Consider the following 23,508-nt stretch of genomic DNA (forward strand, 5'->3'; position numbering starts at 1 on the left):
TTATAACCTATTTTTAACAAATGAAGTTATTTATTTACTTGTTATAAAATTATTATTTATTGTTTAAATCTATATTTTATTTCACATTATTAACCAACATTGTACACATAACACTTAAAACCAAATTTGAAAAATCTCGCACGCAGGAGGGCTCGAACCCTGAACCTAAGGGACGCAAGTCGAATACACATGTCACTCAGCCACGCTAGCTTTGAAGATATTTCTCTTAAACTACCTTTTAAATTTTGGGACTGTATTGATCTCTTTTTATCTCTTACTCGTTCACTCTTTATCTCTCAGTTGATCTCCTTTTTTAAGTTTTAATTTCTCTTTATTTATCATGAAATCGTCACGTAGCTAATTCAATGTATAGGAAAGAAATAGACTGCAGTCTATTGCAACAAATTGCAATTGAGTTAAAGGAATAAAAGTGATAAGTATTGTATGTACTGATATATGTAATTGGGATTAGAAAGCAAAAGAAGAAAAAAAAGTATGGTATTAGAATAAAGTTAGGATAAAAGGAAAAGAAAGTGAATAGTAAAAGAATTAATAGAGATAAAGTAAAGGTTATTAAAAGAGATTGAGCAAAAGTAGGTGATGGAAAGAGATTGAATCAAATCGAGAGGTGATAGACTAAGATTAAACCCAAGGTGCAAATGGTGATGAGTGTGTACTAAGATTAAAATGTGGATAAAAAGAGAGAAGTACAAGGATAAAAAGGATAGAACGGTATAAAACAAATGTTATTTATACATATAAGGAAAAAAGTAAATAGTAAGATTCAAATGAGAATAGAAAGATAATGAAGTAAATAGTAGAAGGATGAAATAAGGGTTATTAGAAGAGATTGAGAAAAAATACGAGATAAAAAGATATTGAAAGGATTAAAAAAGAAAAAGCTTGGGATAAAGGAAGGTCATAAGCAGGGATCAGTATGTTCTTGGATTAAAGATTTTTATTTAATTAAAGTTTAAAGATTAAATAGATTAAAGCAGCGACAGAAAGGGAAGAAAGTAGATAGGAAAAGTATTGAAGAAGATAAGAAAAATGCTATTCAAAAAGATTGAGAAAAAGAGAAGATAGAAAGCGATAGTAGTAATAAAAATGGGGATAGATTAAGAGAAATAAACTTTATCTCTTTCCATCTCAGAAATAAACAAATATTCAAGAAGATAGGATTCCTATCCCTTGACCTCCAACAGGGAGATATAAAACTGGATAAGTATGAAGTGACATTGAAAAGGGTATAAAAAGTTAACTTTAGGGATTGAAAAAGGATTCAATAAGATATAATAAAGGTTATTGAAAAAGATTAAGAAAAAAGAAAAAATCGAATTTTTTTAATTTAATAGAAAAGAGATAGACTCTGATAGAACCGAAGGAATAAAAGGAGACAAGTATGGACTGAGATTTAAATAGAGATAGATAGGGAAAGAAGTGAATACTAAGAGGATAAAAGGCGATAAAGTAAGGGTTATTAAAAGAGATTGAATAAAAAGGGAAGATAGAAAGAGATTGAGGGGAATAAAAAAGGGATAGCCTGGGATAGAAACAAGGTTATTAAAAGAGATAAGTATATTCTTAGATGAAATTAGAGATATAAAGAGATAGGTATGGATATTGTAAGTATTAAAAGAGATGAAATAAAGGTTATTGAAAAAGATTTATACAGAAGGAGAGATAAAAAGTGATTGAAGTAATAAAGTGGGGATAGACTAAGATAGCGAAACTTTATCTCTTTCTATCTCAGAGATAAAAAAATATTTAAAGAGATAGGATTTCTATCCCTTTACATCCAGCAGGGCACCTACACCTGTAAATTGTCATCGTAGAAATCGTTTTGTGGCTCATAGAAACATCGTATGGAGACCAAATAAATTTTTACTAATTCTATATTTAATTTTATTTTAGGTTAAAGGCCTACTTTTTTGATTAAGTGCTTAGTTTTCTTTTAAAAAGTGATTAAAGTGGAAAAATACAGGAAAATCGGGGAGAGTGGGTTGGCAACACTGACAGTTCTCGACCTCCAACGCCGTTAAAAAGTTCAAAGATATGCAAATAATTCTGTCTGTAGTTTTTTTCCCTCTACCAACTCAGTCGTTATTACCGAATGAGTATTATAAGTACACGTGCTTTGTATAGCTCCTGAGTTATTTCTGATTTTTTGAAAGTTATCGATAAATTAGTGAAATTATTTGCTTAGAAGATCGACTATTAAGCAGTTTTTTAAGTGTTGAGTGTTGACTTTATGCATTTGATTGGATAAATAAACTGATTTTTACGGTAAAGTAAAGCATCAGGCATGTGCCAATGTAAACATTAGCAAAAAAGACTTTGATTCTTTGAAAAAAGGTATAATTAATTATTACTGTGCTAAGTGTAAGAGTGACACCTGTGGGAATAAGACCTCAGCTGCTAATCAAAAACAAAACGTGTCGGTTCTTTCCACATCAGATACTGAACCATCGCCAAAATACCTAGATGCTATCCGTGTAACAGTCCAACAGGGGCAAAGCAATACAATGGCTGAATTTCAAAAACAAATATCAGAAATGTTTAATATTTTTAAAAATGAACAGTTTGAATTTAACAGAGGTTTAAGTGAATCAATTTTATCAATGAAGGAGGAAAGTAGTGAAAACTCTAAAAAAATCAGTGCTATCGAGGTCGAATCAGCTGATTTTTCTAAAAAATTAAAAATGGTCAAAACTGAAGGAGTTATGAATTTTCGAAATTTTGGACTTGTAATTGTAGACCTATATTTAGTAGCTTATAAGTCCGAAATTATTCAGTTTAGGAAAAAGTTGTCAAAGAATGAAACTTTTAGTTTTCTTTCGACTTTTAAGAAATGTAAACAAAAAAATTTTTTGTTAATTTTTAAAAATTTTTTATTAAAAAATTTTTTTTTTTATAAACAAATTAATTTTTTTTAACTTTAGCCCGGATTTTTTTTATTTTTTTGAAATTTATTTATTCCTTATAATATATAGAAGATTTTTCAAAAAATCCCGAGGTGGGACTGATGTGTTGAATGAGTTTTAAAACATTCTCAAAAATCACTTGCAAGCATCACAGTGGGATTTTTTTACAATTAACTTTTTAAAACTGTCTACAATGTATAATTTTAATCTATTTGAGAGTTCTTTTTTTAAATTAAAGGATCTACGCTGTATAGACAATTTTAGAAGTTAATTGTAAAAAAAAATCTCACTGTGATGATTGCAAGTAATTTTTGAAAATGTTTTAAAACTCATTCAACACATCAGTCCCACCTCTGGATTTTTTGGAAAATCTTCTCTATATTATAAGGAATAAATAAATTTAAAAAAAATAAAAAAAAATCCGGGCTAAAGTTAAAAAAAATTAATTTGTTTATAAAAAAAAAATTTTTAAATAAAAATTAAAAAAAAAATTTTTTAAAAATTTTTTCTTTACATTTCTTGAAAGTCGAAAGAAAACTAAAACTTTCATTCTGTGACAAATTTTTCCTAAACTCAATATTTTCGGACTTATAAGCTACTAAATATAGGTCTATAATTACAAGTCCAAAATTTCGAAAATTCATAACTCGAGAATTTGGACAATTAAACAAAAATAAATAAATACGTATCTGTTTTTTTTCAATACAGAATAGAAAAAAATATTTTTGGCCGATTTTAAGAGGTCGACTAAAATCTCACGTGGAATTGCCCATATATATATGTTTTTTTGGTTTTTTTCGAAAAAAGAATCAGCTACGATTTTCGTAAATGAAAATTTGGAATCTTGCGCCGATTCCAGATAAAACTGCGTTAGCACAATTTTAACTCATTTTAGGTAAACCTAAAAGTGCTTGAAGACAACCGTGAGCAGTAAATGCAATCCAATAGCAGCGACTGGATTTTTGGTTCCGTTCCTTGTTATTTCAAAATTTCTTATTCCTTTTTAATTTCTTTTTAAAATTTAATAAAGTAAATTTTTATTTTCCTTCATCCAGTATGATAATTAGCGTTGATTCATCAAGTCTTCATATTCACTATGTTTGTTACTTTTTTATATTCTCACTGTTATTTTATTTTTTAGAACTGAATAGTTCAATTGTTTCTAAATGTAATCTCGAGGCCTGTTTGATTTGGTTTCTTATCGGGTCCTTAAATTTTGCAATAATATCAATTTATAGTTCCTATTTATCAGCTTTCATTAATTTTGAATCTTTAAATTTGCTATTATCAGTTGATCACAGTGGAAACATTAAATATCTGTCATGTTAATGCGCAGTCATTGCGTGCACATTATATCGAATTTAAAGATTTCTTTGATACGGGATACAATGATATTATTGCTGTCTCAGAAACTTGGTTATCACCTAATGTTGATTCTAATTTAGTGAAACTAAATAATTATAATCTTTATCGTAAGGACAGGAAGTTGCGCAGGGATAGGGGAGTGTGCTTATATATTATTAAAAATATTAAGTGTTCTCAAACTCTTGCCACTAATTACTTAACTTCGATGATTTCTCGGCAGGTTTGAATGTGTTTCCTCATAACTCTACTCACCATACAAGTAGCACTAGCACTAGAATTGATAGTATGATTGTTGATAGTATGGATAAAGTACTTAATTTTGGACAACACTCGATATCATTTCTTTCTAACCATGACTTGATTAATATTTAATTCAAATTTGAGGGAAGTCGATCTCAATTCCATAATGAATCTAATCTTATTCGTAATTTAAATAACATCCCCGAGAATGAATTCCTTGCGCATCTCTCAACCTACGATTGGGCAAGCTTGTATTCCTCACCTGACATTAATGTAAAGGTATATAAACTAACTTATTACTTAACTTCTGATTTTGTTACGTTCGCACCCTGTTACGAATTGAATTTAAGTAAAAAAATAAAATAAAGAAATTATCTTACTTTTGGTTTAAATCCAATCAAGATAACTAACAATGCTCTTCTTCTTTTAATTTTTCAAATTACAATATATATGTTCTATTAAAAAATATAAATTTTAAGGAAGAGAAAAATAGATATTCGTTTTCAGAAAAATCTTATAAAATCAACATATGAAAATTCATGTATGCTTTGAAATTGTTTTGTATGTGTAGGTGCAATGTGAAATTCTCTACTCACTTTTAATCGTTTGTTTTTCCTTTTCTTTATTTTAAAATCGCAGCAATTGTCCTTCAATTTTCGTTTGTTTTCAATCTTGGTATTCGTTGAAATGAATATAATTTCTATTCAATATTTATTTTCTTTTGCACAATAAATAGGGACTACACCCTTTGATTCACAAAATGACAAAATTCTCAAGTCTATATGACTAAAATATATCATCGTTCAGGTCACTTTGCCTGAATTAAACTGCCCAACTTAGTTACGCCAAGTTTACGCGGGCAACTGCCCAGATTTCTCCTTGTCAATTCTTTTTATTGATTGACAATTAGCTGGGGAAATCCTCAATGCAGTTTATTCTGACAGCTTGCAGAATTTTGTACTTGCAAAATTAATAAAATTTAACCACTTCGTTATTGTGCAATAATTAAAATTAACTGAAGTTTACCTTGCAATATTAAAATAAAGAAAATTGTATTTTGCTTAATTCTTTGTGCTAAATACCCGATTAAAAGTAGGTTGTTAAGAATTTGCTTAATGTTGGAAATTACGAGTATTGCCAATTAATATGTGTTTTTGTGTAATAATGTTGATTGTGTTTTTAGGTTAAAAAAATGATTAAATGGATTTTATATAATTCAAATAAAATTCGTTGTTTGTATTCAAATATAAAGGTTACGAAGTCATTCGTAACAACTGCCCCCCTTTTATTAGGCTGACGTCCTTTGTCAGCTGCTAAGAAAATCTGCGTGTGGTTGTGTCGTGGTCCTGATGTATCTTTCTTTGTTGTAGAGGTATTTAACTCTTTCGAGTTTTACAAATAATATATCCTTGATATAATTTTTACATAGATTTCTGTAAGATAAGTATTTTATTAAAAAAAATCTTTCTCTGATATCAGTGATTTTTAATAATTGATGAATTTTGTTAGTGCTTTTTGTAGTTTGCTAATTTTATAAAATGCGAAAAATAAACATGTGGGTGCTTATTTAATTAATTTTTTTTTTAAATTTAAAATCAGAGAAAAATTTTTTGTATAGGACATGACAACAAAATTGTTGTTACTGCCCCCTTTTTATTAGGCTGACGTCCCTTGGCAGCCTTTTTTTACAATATAAATGTTTTCGTTGTTTTATGTTAACATTAGAAATGATTTCTTTAAATAAAGGCAAACTTTTTGTTTAAAAAAAGACTCGTTTCCTCTTTTTTTTGTTTTAGGAAGATTTTTAAGTATCTTAGTTTGCTTTTATGTGAATTAGTTTACAGCGGTAGAAAATGTTGGCGTTGATTTGTACATTGTTTGTTTGTATTTAATACATTTTTAGATTAATTTTTTTTAACTTTTTAGACCTGCAGTGTAGAAAAAAAATGTTTCCTTTTTTAAATTTAATTTCATTGTATTTCATCAAATGAAACATTTGTTTTATTTTTTTATTTGTTTTTTTTTATTTTATTGGCAATGTTTATGGTTTTTATAATTTTAGTTAACGTTTAATTTCAACTGTTTAATTTTTTTTTAAATCCTATATAAGTACGCAATTTCTATTAATTTTAAACGAAGAATACATATGAAAATTATTCTTTGAACAAACTTAATAACCTAACTTTACAATATTTAAATTTAATTTTAATATAACTTTTTCAACTCAAAAAATATTTTGCTTACAATGTTTGTTGTTATTTTACAAGATTTGCTTATTCGTTAGGAAAAATTATAATTCGTAGTGATTTTATAAGGTTGTTTTACAAAAAGAAAATTATTTTTTTCTAACATTAGGATATTTTTTTTTGTATTTTCATAATAAAATGAAATCTAAATTCCTTTACTATTTCCTTCTAAATTTGTAAGTAATAATTCTGATATTAAAAACGTAATCAAAATAATCGCAAATTTTTGTATACATTGAATTATTATATCATAACATAGCTAGATAAATTTGGATTTATTATAATTTTGAAAAAAAATATATTTGGTCTTAGTTTAACATTATTTTGTTCATAAAGTTTAGTAAGATGTATCGAAAAAGATGCAAATTAAATTGAAGGATATAACATTTTTCTTTAATTCCACAAAATGCAAAAATTTAAAGAAATAATGTTGAATTATTGGCTAACACTGTTTCTTTATTACATTTTTTTAAACTTCTTTTTCTCTGTTTCATGTGCTGTCGTTCATTAATAGCTTTTCATAGAGAATGAATTTTAAATTATGACAAGATATATTTTTATATTAATTTTTTAAGTCTTTATAGAATTTAAATGTACTTGAATTTGTAGAAATACTACAAAAAATTAGTTAAATAAGAAAGTAAATCGTTAAAATTGTTTTCTTATATTGTACCGTTTACGTTTTAGTTTAATTGTTTAAATCTATTGTTTGCAGAATAAAAGTTTTGTTTTCTTAGCTGCCTTGAATAAATTTGCTTTAGAAAAAATTTTATTTCAGTAAGTTTTCCGTTTTCATTAGATACAAGTACAAAACGGCATTAAAAATCTATTTTTTTTAATTTTCAACGAGAAAAATAAAAATAAATAGATTTTTGTCTAAGAAAAATAATTTTATTTAATATTAAAGTTTATAAATTAATACTGTTAAGCTTGTTAATTTATGTTATTGATAATATACAATAGTTTCATTTATGCTCAAAATTTAAAGCATTCCTTTTAATATTATTTACTCCATCATAGTTTTAAGCTGTTATGAGAAAAATAGAATTATTTAAAAATTACGATTTAGCATAATTTAATCAGAGCATTAATAAAACATAATATTTTTAAGATATTTTAACGAATAATATACTTATTTTTTTATAGAATAGTATAGTATTGGTATTTTGAAATTCATCTCGAATAAACTTTTGGTTAATTTTGTTAATATTAATAAGGACCATATATACAATTGTTTAAAACATTGTTATAACTTTTTGTTGGTTTTAAACACAATTGTAGTAACATAAACACTTAAATCATGTAATTTGCTTTTTTTTAATACTAATTTTCAGTGAAGGTGTTTTATTTATGTATTCTGCATTTAGACAAAACCATTTTTTAAAACTTGTTATAAAAAAATTTGTTTCTTTAATTTTCTAGTGCTTTGGGCAAACTTTATTTGTTAGCAAGTGTTTATGCAATATTATTCCAAATTAGTATAGCATTTGTATATGTTAGTATTTGACTTATTACTTATTCTTTCTTTGATTAACTTTTTCTTTCAAGAAAAGTAGTAACAAATTTTTAGTCCTATGTTTCATTTATTGAACTATTAATTTTGTTTCATATTTTATCCCTTGTTACATATTGAATTAGTTGTCATTTAATGTCCTCATATTTAACTTCACTTAGTCTACTTTAGACGAGAATGATATAGAGTGTAGAATAATTTTCAACGGAATAAGAAAAGAATTATAATCCCTAAAAATTCATGATTATATTACAATTAGTTTATGAGGTTTTTTTTAAATAGTAAATTTAATATTTTACCCAAATAGATTGTTAAAGATATTTCATGCTTAGGCTTACATTATGACTCCCTCTGCTTGAGTTTACTTATGTCTAACCTATTCCTAACCTCTCTGATTTAACTCTTGTTTCTAGTTCCCTCCATGTTTTGTTTCGCAATTTTTTATTTTCCTCAAAATAAAACGCATTTAATTTTAGTTTCAAATGACCTTTCATATTTGATCTTTCTTTTTAGATTTTATGAACCCATTTTCTTTTATAAACTACTTTTAATTTCGGTTTTACTAAATTGATTTCCCATACGAATGACATTGACCCTGGTATACGAAAATTTTGCTGAGTGGCACTGTTTAATGGCGTCATCTTTCCATTAATTTCCGTGTCGAGTTTATCAGTTTTCAGTTCAATTGTAAATTCATCTTGTACATTTTCTGTCTCATTGTTTTCATATATTATTAGTAGCTGTTTTTCCTCAGAATAATCTTGAATTATTGATACAAAGTTGTCTGATTTTCTGTTTAAAGTTTGGACCTCTTCTAATATCTCTTGATTTACACACGTGACAGAAGAAATTGTCATATTTCTTGCAAAATTTTCGTCTTTTTGTGATATTTCTATTGGATGCTTGGCATTTTGATTTATTGTGCACTATATAGAAAGAAATCAATTAACCTCTTAACTATGGAAATTAATTAAACGAATTGGCTAATTTTATTAATAATACTACATTATCTATTTTTAATATTCAAAGTAGATGCTGACTGAAAATTTTTTCTCTTTATCATTTAACTATTGGCGACATACATTACATTACAACACTAATTTAAAAAACAAAAATTTTTTGAGGGGTTTTTGGGATCCCTGATTACGAATCTGAAGCCCTTTTTCCAAAAAACATTTTAGTAAGAAGTTTGATTTTAAAATATAAAAAAATTTGCACGAAAATAATTTATTTTTATTTTATAAATTTATTTATTTATAATTTTTTATAATTTTACGTATCTGCATTTATTATTAATTTTTTTACATTTAATAATGTTTCATATATCTGTAAAAAAAGATTTTTTAATTTTATTGAAAAAAGATTGAATTTAATGAGAAAATTTGAGAATAGAAAAGGTGACAATCTAGGTTACCACTATACCGCAAAGGGATAACTAAAAAATAAATCAGGTAAGGTTATAAAATACGAATTGGATTTAATCACTGTTGAAATCTTTTTCTAAACCGGTGTCAGATGTATTATATTGTACCATTTTGAATTTACAAAAACTAACATCAGGTTCGTAAGCAGCAACCTCGAAAACTCCCGAGTAACAAGTTTCAAGCGAATCCCATGAATTTTTTATTTTGACAGCCACCATATTGGATCCGCCATTTTGAATTTTGGAAAACTAATAGCAGATTCGTAATCAGCGATCACAAAAACCCCCGAGTAACCATTTTCAAGCAAATCCGATAAATTTTGTATTTTAACATCCGCCATATTGGATCGGCCATTTAAAATTTTTTAAAAATAACATCAGTTTCGTAATCAGCGACCCCGAAAACTCCAGTGTAACAAGTTTCAAGCGAATCCGATCAATTTTTTATTTTGACAGTCGCCATATTGGATCCGCTATTTTGAATTTTGGAAAACTAATAGCAGATTCGTAATCAGCGATCACAAAAACCCCGAGAAACCATATTCAAGCGAATCCGATCAATTTTTTATTTTGACAGCCGCCATATTGGATCCGCCATTTTTAATTTTTAAAAACTAATAGCGGATTCGTAATCAGCGACCCCAAAAACCCCCGAGTAACCATTTCCAAGCGAATCTAGTCAATTTTTAATTTTGACTTTGAAGCATTTCACAGTAAAGATTATTGGTTTTTTCATATTGTTTTAACAATAAAATATTTATTAATTTTTAACAATTTAACATTTTTTCTTGATTATAATATTTTTGGAATAGTGGTTTGACAAATTTCGGCATAAAAGTTCATAATATGTTAATTTAAAATGTAAATATTGCATCTAAATAGTGCTAAACTGTGCTTAACTGTGCTTCAAAGGGTTAAGTGATGCGCGAACAAAGTTTTGCATACATACAGACCAACAGAAATTTTTTTACATTTTTCGAATTTTCATGCCTCAAAACGAAAAAATATATAAAAATTTTCAAGCTTGGAGCAATGTACAGACAGAAATCTGATTTTATTAATATATATATTTTATATATGAGGCATTCCATTTCAAAACGACCCCCTTCGTAAACAATTGACAATGAAAGACAATTTTTAAATGAATATTTCTTCCATTCTGTAGAACCAAACTACTTTTTATATTAGTGATTTCGAAAATAGAATTTCTGTACTTTCTGATAATACAAATATATATTTTTTTAATAATTTAATTTAAATAGAAAATTGAGTTTAAAAGTTAAACTTTGAAAAATCTCAAAACACGTTACCTCCGATTTTAACCTTTAAAGTGCTATGCCGGTCTGACAGACAGCTATTAAAATTTTCTTTGCTTGAAACTTTTTTTCAATGTATAATAAGAACTTGAACTTTTTAGTAGCTTCATATTTTATGAAAATCTGTTAGGAGACAACTTTTTCAAAAATTTTTATTCGTTAAATTTTGTAATATAAATAAATATTTGAAGTATAGCGGTCTGTGAGACCGGGGTTAGCTTTAAGTGAAAGTATATTCCAGTATATTCCCATGAGTGACGTCTGCGCAACTTGACGCGCAGCTAGTTCTACTGATAGTTCTCATAGACTGCATTTATAAAATAAATAAAATAAATAAATGCATAATACAGAAATGACTTTTTTTGTTAAAAAGTAAAAAATATTTATAATAGTTGTCTTTTAAAAATTATAAATGACTAAAAAACTGTCAAAAGGGAATAGCGGTCTGACAGACCGGGGTTAGCACTGAGCGTGATTTTTCAACACTTAGCACTTTAAAGGTTAATAAAATTCATATCAAACGAAAGCTTGAATATTCTACTTTTTATTTATCAAGCGATAATAATGGACATTTCAGTAAATTTTAATTAATTAATTAAATTTTACAGACATTTAGAAGGTTATTATGCATAAATGGAGAAAAACAAATGCCATCCTATACTTAATAAATGGTTCTCTCAATATAACCTTCGAAATGTTTGTAAAATTTAATTATTTTCTCAAAATCCACTGAAATGTCCATTATTATCGCTTGATAAATAAAAAGTAGAATATTCAAGCTTTCGTTTGATATGAATTTTATTAAAATCGGAGGTAACGTGTTTTGAGATTTTTCAAAGTTTAATTTTTAAACTCAATTTTCTATTTAAATTAAATTATTAAAAAAATATATTTTTTTATTTTTAGAAAGTTCAGAAATTCTACTTTCAAAATCACTAATATAAAAAGTAATTGGGTTCTACAGAATGGAAGAAATATTCATTTAAAAATTGTCTTACATTGGCAATTGTTTACGAAGGGGGTCGTTTTGAAATGGAATGCCTCATATATATAAAAGACATGGAGTGGAAAGGTCGAATGGATCGAAAAGTATCGAAGTAAAGAATGGGCAATGAGAATGTAAAATCTTAATAGAAGGGTGTTTTTAAAACTATTTGGATATGTGAAGGTGGCGCTGCAGTCGTATGTTATTTAAAAAGAGCGCGAATATATAATTTTTATTTTAGTTAAGAGAAAGTACTCATAATAAATCTTATTTTGCATTGTCAAAAAAACATCAACATTTCAAATATAAATAAGCAATTTATTAACTGAAAAAATTTGAATATTATAATGCCTGTATTATAATTAATATTATTATTAATGAAATAATAAATATATTAAAAATATTTTAAAAATATTTATTAACAATTATTATGTCCTAAATAATTATATGCAAATAAGAAAAATAATGTTTTCCACATTTTATAACGAAATCGGATAATGTCGAAACTTTCGAAGACCATTCGAAGAGTAGTCGTTTGAATTTTTCAAATGTTAAAAACCATTAAATTTGATAATTAATTATTTACTTATAAACAATCAATCAAATTTAAAAAATTATTTATTAACAATTATTATGTCATAAATAATTATTTACAATTATAAAAATATTTTCCATATTTTTTATCGAAATCAGATAATGTCGAAGGCTTTTTAAAGAGCAAGCGAAGGTTTCGAACACCATTCGAAGAGTAGTCGACTGAATTTTTCAAATGTTAAAAACCATTAAATTTGATAATTAATTATTTATTTATAAACAATCAATTACATTTTAAAAAGTATTTATTAACAATTATAATGTAATAAATAATTATTTGCAATTATAAAAAATATTTTCTATATTTTTTAACGAAATCGGATAATGTCGAAGGCTGTTCAAAGAGCAGTCGAAGGTTTCGAAGACCATTCGAAGAGTAGTCGATTGAATTTTTCAAATGTTAAAAACCATTAAATTTGATAATTAATTATTTATTTTTAAACAATCAATTATATTTTTTAAAATATTTATTAACAATTATTATGTCATAAATAATTATTTGCAGTTATAAAAATAATTTCTATATTTTTTAACGAAATCGGATAATGTCGAAGGCTTTTTAAAGAGCAAGCGAAGGTTTCGAAGACCATTCGAAAAGTAGTCGACTGAATTTTTCAAATGTTAAAAACCATTAAATTTGATAATTAATTATTTATTTATAAACAATCAATTATATTTTTTAAAATATTTATTAACAATTATTATGTCATAAATAATTATTTGCAGTTATAAAAATAATTTCTATATTTTTTAACGAAATCGGATAATGTCGAAGGCTGTTCAAAGAGCAGTCGAAGGTTTCGAAGACCATTCGAAGAGTAGTCGATTGAATTTTTCAAATGTTAAAAACCATTAAATTTGATAATTAATTATTTATTTATAAACAATCAATTATATTTTTCAAAATACTTATTAACAATTATTATGGCATAAATAATTATTTACAATTATAAAAATATTTTCCATATTTTTTATCGAAATCAGATAATGTCGAAGGCTTTTTAAAGAGCAAGCGAAGGTTTCGAAGACCATTCGAAGAGTAGTCGACTGAATTTTTCAAATGTTAAAAACCATTAAATTTGATAATTAATTATTTATTTATAAACAATCAATTACATTTTAAAAAGTATTTATTAACAATTATAATGTAATAAATAATTATTTGCAATTATAAAAAATATTTTCTATATTTTTTAACGAAATCGGATAATGTCGAAGGCTGTTCAAAGAGCAGTCGAAGGTTTCGAAGACCATTCGAAGAGTAGTCGATTGAATTTTTCAAATGTTAAAAACCATTAAATTTGATAATTAATTATTTATTTTTAAACAATCAATTATATTTTTTAAAATATTTATTAACAATTATTATGTCATAAATAATTATTTGCAGTTATAAAAATAATTTCTATATTTTTTAACGAAATCGGATAATGTCGAAGGCTTTTTAAAGAGCAAGCGAAGGTTTCGAAGACCATTCGAAGAGTAGTCGACTGAATTTTTCAAATGTTAAAAACCATTAAATTTGATAATTAATTATTTATTTATAAACAATCAATTATATTTTTTAAAATATTTATTAACAATTATTATGTCATAAATAATTATTTGCAGTTATAAAAATAATTTCTTTATTTTTTAACGAAATCGGATAATGTCGAAGGCTGTTCAAAGAGCAGTCGAAGGTTTCGAAGACCATTCGAAGAGTAGTCGATTGAATTTTTCAAATGTTAAAAACCATTAAATTTGATAATTAATTATTTATTTATAAACAATCAATTATATTTTTCAAAATACTTATTAACAATTATTATGGCATAAATAATTATTTACAATTATAAAAATATTTTCCATATTTTTTATCGAAATCAGATAATGTCGAAGGCTTTTTAAAGAGCAAGCGAAGGTTTCGAAGACCATTCGAAGAGTAGTCGACTGAATTTTTCAAATGTTAAAAACCATTAAATTTGATAATTAATTATTTATTTATAAACAATCAATTACATTTTAAAAAGTATTTATTAACAATTATAATGTAATAAATAATTATTTGCAATTATAAAAAATATTTTCTATATTTTTTAACGAAATCGGATAATGTCGAAGGCTGTTCAAAGAGCAGTCGAAGGTTTCGAAGACCATTCGAAGAGTAGTCGATTGAATTTTTCAAATGTTAAAAACCATTAAATTTGATAATTAATTATTTATTTATAAACAATCAATTATATTTTTCAAAATACTTATTAACAATTATTATGGCATAAATAATTATTTACAATTATAAAAATATTTTCCATATTTTTTATCGAAATCAGATAATGTCGAAGGCTTTTTAAAGAGCAAGCGAAGGTTTCGAAGACCATTCGAAGAGTAGTCGACTGAATTTTTCAAATGTTAAAAACCATTAAATTTGATAATTAATTATTTATTTATAAACAATCAATTACATTTTAAAAAGTATTTATTAACAATTATAATGTAATAAATAATTATTTGCAATTATAAAAAATATTTTCTATATTTTTTAACGAAATCGGATAATGTCGAAGGCTGTTCAAAGAGCAGTCGAAGGTTTCGAAGACCATTCGAAGAGTAGTCGACTGAATTTTTCAAATGTTAAAAACCATTAAATTTGATAATTAATTATTTATTTTTAAACAATCAATTATATTTTTTAAAATATTTATTAACAATTATTATGTCATAAATAATTATTTGCAGTTATAAAAATAATTTCTATATTTTTTAACGAAATCGGATAATGTCGAAGGCTTTTTAAAGAGCAAGCGAAGGTTTCGAAGACCATTCGAAGAGTAGTCGACTGAATTTTTCAAATGTTAAAAACCATTAAATTTGATAATTAATTATTTATTTATAAACAATCAATTATATTTTTTAAAATATTTATTAACAATTATTATGTCATAAATAATTATTTGCAGTTATAAAAATAATTTCTATATTTTTTAACGAAATCGGATAATGTCGAAGGCTGTTCAAAGAGCAGTCGAAGGTTTCGAAGACCATTCGAAGAGTAGTCGATTGAATTTTTCAAATGTTAAAAACCATTAAATTTGATAATTAATTATTTATTTATAAACAATCAATTATATTTTTCAAAATACTTATTAACAATTATTATGGCATAAATAATTATTTACAATTATAAAAATATTTTCCATATTTTTTATCGAAATCAGATAATGTCGAAGGCTTTTTAAAGAGCAAGCGAAGGTTTCGAAGACCATTCGAAGAGTAGTCGACTGAATTTTTCAAATGTTAAAAACCATTAAATTTGATAATTAATTATTTATTTATAAATAATCAATTACATTTTAAAAAGTATTTATTAACAATTATAATGTCATAAATAATTATTTGCAATTATAAAAAATATTTTCTATATTTTTTAACGAAATCGGATAATGTCGAAGGCTGTTCAAAGAGCAGTCGAAGGTTTCGAAGACCATTCGAAGAGTAGTCGATTGAATTTTTCAAATGTTAAAAACAATTAAATTTGATAATTAATTATTTATTTTTAAACAATCAATTATATTTTTTTAAAATATTTATTAACAATTATTATGTCATAACAGTGGCGTAGCAATAGGTGGTTTGGGGGGTTAGATTGTCCGGGGCCCCGGCGATTTAGGGGCCCCCAAAAAGGATAAAATTGATTTTCTTTATATGCAGCAAAATGGTAATAAACTGGTTCCGAGTTTTAATGTTTGTTATACTTCTAATAATAATATACTTAATAACTTATATATAATAAGATGCGATCAAAGCAAGTGCGATCTCTGACCAAAATCTATTATGGCACGGTCACAGCTCGGCAGCCGCAACTAGAGCAAAATACGTCGACCGAAAGCAGAAAATCATGAGTGCAAAAGAGATAGGCAGATATTTTTGTTCTTTTCACTCTCATGATTTTCTGCTTTCGGTCGACGTATTCTGCTCACATGTGATCGCACCCTTACTCTTATGTGTTACCATGACAACCTGCAGGCAGGCACCTTTAATTCGCACCTGTGCTCGTCTTTTTGCACTTATTGTAGACGTTCTATTATACGTAATATGCGATTTGCAAAATGTCGTATCACGCAATCACAGGTATATTTAGGTATGTAACACACTTAAAAACCTCTAGTTTTCCTGCACTACCCAACCCTGTTCATAGGCTGCGAGGTGACATTACCTTGTGTGTGTCGACTACAAATTCAAGTATTTTTAGTAAAGTGCACTTTAATAATATAACTTGCGAATTATTTGTTAATAATATATAGGTAAATGTTATTGATTCAATTGTTTACTTCGATTATTTAGATATTTTGAGTTTTCTATGTATTTATATGTTTTTTTATAATTTATGTAACTATTTTACAACATATAAAATATAACCTCACAACTCATAATATAAGGTTTATTTTGTTATACAATTGAAATTATAATGGTCACATGAGCGAACAGAATATCAACAGTTCTGTTTTAAAAATATTTGTTCATCTTTACGAATTTATCTATTTTAATAACATTAGCTTAAATTTGTTATTTGCAATATCTGAAGTTTAGTATTTTACATAAAAGGTAACAAATGTATTAATATTAAAAATGCAATAGTATAAACATATCAATATCAAAGGAAAATAGACTATTATTAATTATTATCATTTTTTATTTAGGGGTTACGTCGAGCAATTCTCCATTGTTAAATGTCACCATGTAATGCTGAAAATGTAGCTAGTGCAATTTTTTCTGACATGATTTCATCGATTATTATTGTTTCGTTAAAATAACCTATGATAAACATTGCATCTGATATACGTAATTCCATAGTAGGAAATAAGACGTACGTTAACAAATTGAATCCATTTGGTTAACTTATTTTATTATTGTCTTAAAAGAAGAATTCGCAATTGATATTTAAAATGAGTAGCAGTAAACGTATTTATCCGAGCGGTGCAAAGAAAAGAAAACTAAAGAGTGAAATAGAAGCATCTATCAAAAAACTAAATCCAATAACATCTTTTTTGAAACCATACTCAAATGAAATTGAAAGTCAAATTGAAAATGATACTCATACTAATAATCTTCAAGATACTTCAAATTCTATCAAAAATAATAATTTAGTCACTGAAGAATCGATAGAAGTTTCCAGCACTGTGGCCAGTGGCTCAGATATTGCAAGCAATAATTATGAAAATATATCTATAATCAATAATGAAGAGAATAAATTTCATGTCCCTAACCTCCCATGGGTAATTGATTTGTTGTCGAAGCCGAATCCAACAGACAAAGGACATTTTCCTGAAATTTTAACTGCAGATCATAAAAAGTTTGTGATTTCTAACGGTTCATGTCGACCTGCAGGGCCTTTTCCTAAGAATAAGGAAACAAATTCGCATTTTTCATCGTATTTTTACGAAATGACCAATAAAGCTGGAGTTAAAATTCCTAGAACTTGGTTATGTTACTCGATGATTCTTGATTGTGCTTATTGTGAAGCATGCTGGTTGTTTGCAGATAGAGGACAACCCAATTTTCAATTGACTTGGATCGATGGAGTGAGTAACTGGACGAAATTAAGCAATAAAATCAAATTACACGAAAGCTCAAAGATTCATTTTGATGCATGTATTCTGTTTGAATTATGGCGAGACAAAAAGAATATTAATAATTATCTTGAAGAACAAACATTAAAAGAAAATAACTTTTGGAGAAATGTTTTACACAGGATTATAAATGTAATTTTAACATTATCAACTTGTAACCTTCCTTTTAGAGGCCATCGAGAATGTATAGGAGACATAGGTCACAACGGTATCTTTTTATCAATAGTGGAAATGCTTGCAATTTATGATCCAGTTTTAAAAGAACTCATTTTGAAACCTGAGAACTCGACACGATACTTGAGTCCACAAATTCAAAATGAGTTAATTGATTTGTTATCTAAAACTGTTGAAAATAAAATCACTAATGCCATTAAAGAAGCACCTTTCTTTTCTATAATAATGGACACAACACAAGACATCACTAAAGTTGATCAACTTAGTCAAATATTCCGCTACGTACAAATTGAGAAAGATCAAACAGGAAAACCAAAGAAGATTAATGTCATAGAATCGTTTCTGGGTTTTGAAAAAGTGGATGATCAAACTGCTGCTGGATTAGTATCTAAAATTATTACTGGAATAGAAGCAAAAGGGATAAATATTCATAAATGTCGTGGACAAGGATATGATGGTGCGCGAGTTATGAGTGGGATTTATACTGGAGTTGAAAAGAGAATTCTCGAAAAACAAGATAACGCTACTTATGTACACTGCTGTGCTCATAACTTAAATTTAGTCCTTAACGATTCAGTTGAAGGAATATCAGAAGTCCGAAACTTTTATAATTGGATTGAGTCCATATATGTCTTCTTTGCTAATAGTATCAAAAGGTGGGACTTATTATCATCCTTCTTACAGAAAAATGAAAAGCATTCTGCATTAAAACTTAAACGTCTTTGTCCAACTCGGTGGTCTTCAAGGGATAATGCATTACAAGCTATTGCTTTTCGATATAACGACATTGTGCAAGCTTTATCAAAAATTATTTTGATCAGTAAATCTACGGAAGAACGAAACAGAGCACAGAGTTTGAAAAAAGAAATGGAGAAATTTGAATTTGTTTTTCAAGTGATTCTGCATTCCAAAATATTGACAACAACAAATGCGGTTTCGAAAACTCTTCAAAAATTAGATATTGACATTTTTCAAGCGACTTCGCTGCTAATGCAAGCTCATCAAGAACTAAAAGAATTTCGAAACAGCTATGAAACTGCAAAAAATAATGCAATTATTTTGAGTGCTAATTGGAAAGTAAAGGTAGAGTTTAGTAAAAAACGCGTAATGAAAACCAAAAGACATTTCGACGAATTGTGTGAAGATGAAAGACTTACTGACGGGGAATCACGATTCAGAGTAAATATTTTTTACAAATGCTTGGATATTATTTGCACACAACTTTCTAAACGATTTGCAGGTTCGTATAACATTACTCCTTTGTGTGAAAATTTTAATGTTTTTTGAAATTAAATGCAGGAATGTATTTCAGGTTTGAACGAGATAACTAGTACTTTCCGAGTTATTCAGCCTCAACAATTAATACAAATGACGGATCGGGATTTGTACAAAGAAGCACAAAAACTTCTTGAAAAATACCCAGAGGATATTAGTGACATGTTTCCTGAGCAATTAATCACCTTGCGAACTTGTCTCAAGGATAAAATTACTAAACTTAACTCAATTAAGGAACTAGCGAATCTTCTGATAATTGAGAATGCTGCTTTATCTACCAGTTTTCCAGAAGTTTGCACAGTTTTGATTTTGTTTTTGACTATTCCTGTTACAGTTGCTTCGGCTAAACGGTCATTTTCTAAAATGAAATTAATAAAAAACTATTTGCGCAATAGCATGTCTCAAGAGCGCTTAAGTAATTTAAGTATTCTCTCTATTGAATACAAACTTGCTAACGATTTACGAAACGATCTTGATACAATTATAGACAATTTTGCTGAAACAAAAATTCGCAGAAAACAAGTGTAGAACTTAAAATAAAAAAGTTATTTTTATTTTATATATATATATATATATATATATATATATATATATATATATATATATATGCGTTTCATTGGGGGCCCCTCGAACTTTTTTGTCTAGGGCCCCTTAACTTGTAGTTACGCCACTGTGTCATAAATAATTATTTGCAGTTATAAAAATATTTTCTATATTTTTTAACGAAATCGGATAATGTCGAAGGCTGTTCAAAGAGCAGTCGAAGGTTTCGAAGACCATTCGAAGAGTAGTCGACTGAATTTTTCAAATGTTAAAAACCATTAAATTTGATAATTAATTATTTACTTATAAACAATCAATTAAATTTTTTACAAAATATTCATTAAAAATAATTATGTCATAAATAATTCTTTGCAAATTAGAAAAATAATGTTATCTATATTTTATAACGAAATCGGATAATGTCGAAGGCTGTTTAAAGAGCAGTCAAAGGTTTCGAAGGCCATTCGAAGAGATGTGGATTGAATTTTTTAAATGTTAAAAACTATTAAATTTGATAATTAATTATTTATTTATAAACAATCAATTACATTTTAAAGAGTATTTATTAACAATTATTATGTCATAAATAATTATTTGGAATTATAAAAATATTTTCCATATTTTTTATCGAAATCAGATAATGTCGAAGGCTTTTTAAAGAGCAAGCGAAGGTTTCGAACACCATTCGAAGAGTAGTCGACTGAATTTTCAAATGTTAAAAACCATTAAATTTGATAATTAATTATTTATTTATAAACAATCAATTACATTTTAAAAAGTATTTATTAACAATTATAATGTCATAAATAATTATTTGCAATTATAAAAAATATTTTCTATATTTTTTAACGAAATCGGATAATGTCGAAGGCTGTTCAAAGAGCAGTCGAAGGTTTCGAAGACCATTCGAAGAGTAGTCGATTGAATTTTTCAAATGTTAAAAACCATTAAATTTGATAATTAATTATTTATTTTTAAACAATCAATTATATTTTTTAAAATATTTATTAACAATTATTATGTCATAAATAATTATTTGCAGTTATAAAAATATTTTCTATATTTTTCAACGAAATCGGATAATGTCGAAGGCTGTTCAAAGAGCAGTCGAAGGTTTCGAAGACCATTCGAAGAGTAGTCGACTGAATTTTTCAAATGTTAAAAACCATTAAATTTGATAATTAATTATTTACTTATAAACAATCAATTAAATTTTTTACAATATTCATTAAAAATAATTATGTCATAAATAATTATTTGCAAGTTAGAAAAATAATGTTATCTATATTTTATAACGAAATCGGATAATGTCGAAGGCTGTTTAAAGAGCAGTCAAAGGTTTCGAAGGCCATTCGAAGAGATGTGGATTGAATTTTTTAAATGTTAAAAACTATTAAATTTGATAATTAATTATTTATTTATAAACAATCAATTACATTTTAAAGAGTATTTATTAACAATTATTATGTCATAAATAATTATTTGGAATTATAAAAATATTTTCCATATTTTTTATCGAAATCAGATAATGTCGAAGGCTTTTTAAAGAGCAAGCGAAGGTTTCGAACACCATTCGAAGCGTAGTCGACTGAATTTTTCAAATGTTAAAAACCATTAAATTTGATAATTAATTATTTATTTATAAACAATCAATTACATTTTAAAAAGTATTTATTAACAATTATAATGTCATAAATAATTATTTGCAAGTATAAAAAATATTTTCTATATTTTTTAACGAAATCGGATAATGTCGAAGGCTGTTCAAAGAGCAGTCGAAGGTTTCGAAGACCATTCGAAGAGTAGTCGATTGAATTTTTCAAATGTTAAAAACCATTAAATTTGATAATTAATTATTTATTTTTAAACAATCAATTATATTTTTTAAAATATTTATTAACAATTATTATGTCATAAATCATTATTTGCAGTTATAAAAATAATTTCTATATTTTTTAACGAAATCGGATAATGTCGAAGGCTGTTCAAAGAGCAGTCGAAGGTTTCGAAGACCATTCGAAGAGTAGTCGACTAAATTTTTCAAATGTTAAAAACCATTAAATTTGATAATTAATTATTTATTTATAAACAATCAATTACATTTTAAAAAGTATTTATTAACAATTATAATGTCATAAATAATTATTTGCAATTATAAAAAATATTTTCTATATTTTTTAACGAAATCGGATAATGTCGAAGGCTGTTCAAAGAGCAGTCGAAGGTTTCGAAGACCATTCGAAGAGTAGTCGATTGAATTTTTCAAATATTAAAAACCATTAAATTTGATAATTAATTATTTATTTTTAAACAATCAATTATATTTTTTAAAATATTTATTAACAATTATTATGTCATAAATAATTATTTGCAGTTATAAAAATATTTTCTATATTTTTTAACGAAATCGGATAATGTCGAAGGCTGTTCAAAGAGCAGTCGAAGGTTTCGAAGACCATTCGAAGAGTAGTCGATTGAATTTTTCAAATGTTAAAAACCATTAAATTTGATAATTAATTATTTACTTATAAACAATCAATTACATTTTAAAAAGTATTTATCAACAATTATAATGTCATAAATAATTATTTGCAATTATAAAAAATATTTTCTTTATTTTTTAACGAAATCGGATAATGTCGAAGGCTGTTCAAAGAGCAGTCGAAGGTTTCGAAGTGTTACGTACAAGGTACTTAACAGGTACTATTTTATTATTATTTTTCTTTTTAATAAAGCTACAAAAGATAGGGCAGAATTTATAAAACATAAATTCCTATATATTTTATAATATTGTTTATAAATTATATGCATAAATTTATAAACATTATTAATACTTAAAATTTTATATAATAAAAGAAACCTCTATTTGAAAATAATTAAAGGTAATGCATTTCACACATATGCATTGAGACGACCTAGGTGTATACGTGCACATCCACTGATTCCGCTGGCTACAAGATCTAACACGACCACACCCTTGAGTTCTTCGCGTTACGGGCACACACACAATCATGCTACACATGCCTCTGCTCATTGCCTTGTCTCTCCTATTGTCTTTTCTTGTCTCTCCTTTCTTTTTCCCCTTTGGGCCTACAAACTTAGGGACTAGAATATCATAACAAATGCACATGCATTTGGAGGCTGACTCAACGCTTTATGAAGCGTATATATTTTATTCGTTTTATGCACTATTCCAAATTTACAGAAAATAATTTGATAATAGCTAAACATTTTATTGTAACTTATTGTTAACAATAAAATGCCGGAGGACTGTAAGTTGCATGTATATGTGTATATGTAT

The 23,508-nt window shown here is 26.4% G+C and overlaps 1 protein-coding gene across 1 annotated transcript; it reads left to right on the forward strand.

The window, feature by feature from the left end:
• The first annotated feature begins 17,531 nt into the window (after positions 1–17,531).
• LOC122507357 (zinc finger MYM-type protein 1-like) lies at positions 17,532–20,192 on the forward strand. Its single transcript, XM_043620017.1, has 3 exons — positions 17,532–19,629; positions 19,702–20,014; positions 20,060–20,192. Exons 1-3 carry the CDS (start codon positions 17,532–17,534, stop codon positions 20,190–20,192), a joined length of 2,544 nt encoding a protein of 847 aa, XP_043475952.1.
• The last annotated feature ends 3,316 nt before the right edge of the window (positions 20,193–23,508 follow it).

The sequence above is a fragment of the Leptopilina heterotoma genome, unplaced genomic scaffold (assembly GCF_015476425.1).
Source record: "Leptopilina heterotoma isolate Lh14 unplaced genomic scaffold, ASM1547642v1 Lhet_462, whole genome shotgun sequence".
Classification (NCBI taxonomy): domain Eukaryota; kingdom Metazoa; phylum Arthropoda; class Insecta; order Hymenoptera; family Figitidae; genus Leptopilina; species Leptopilina heterotoma.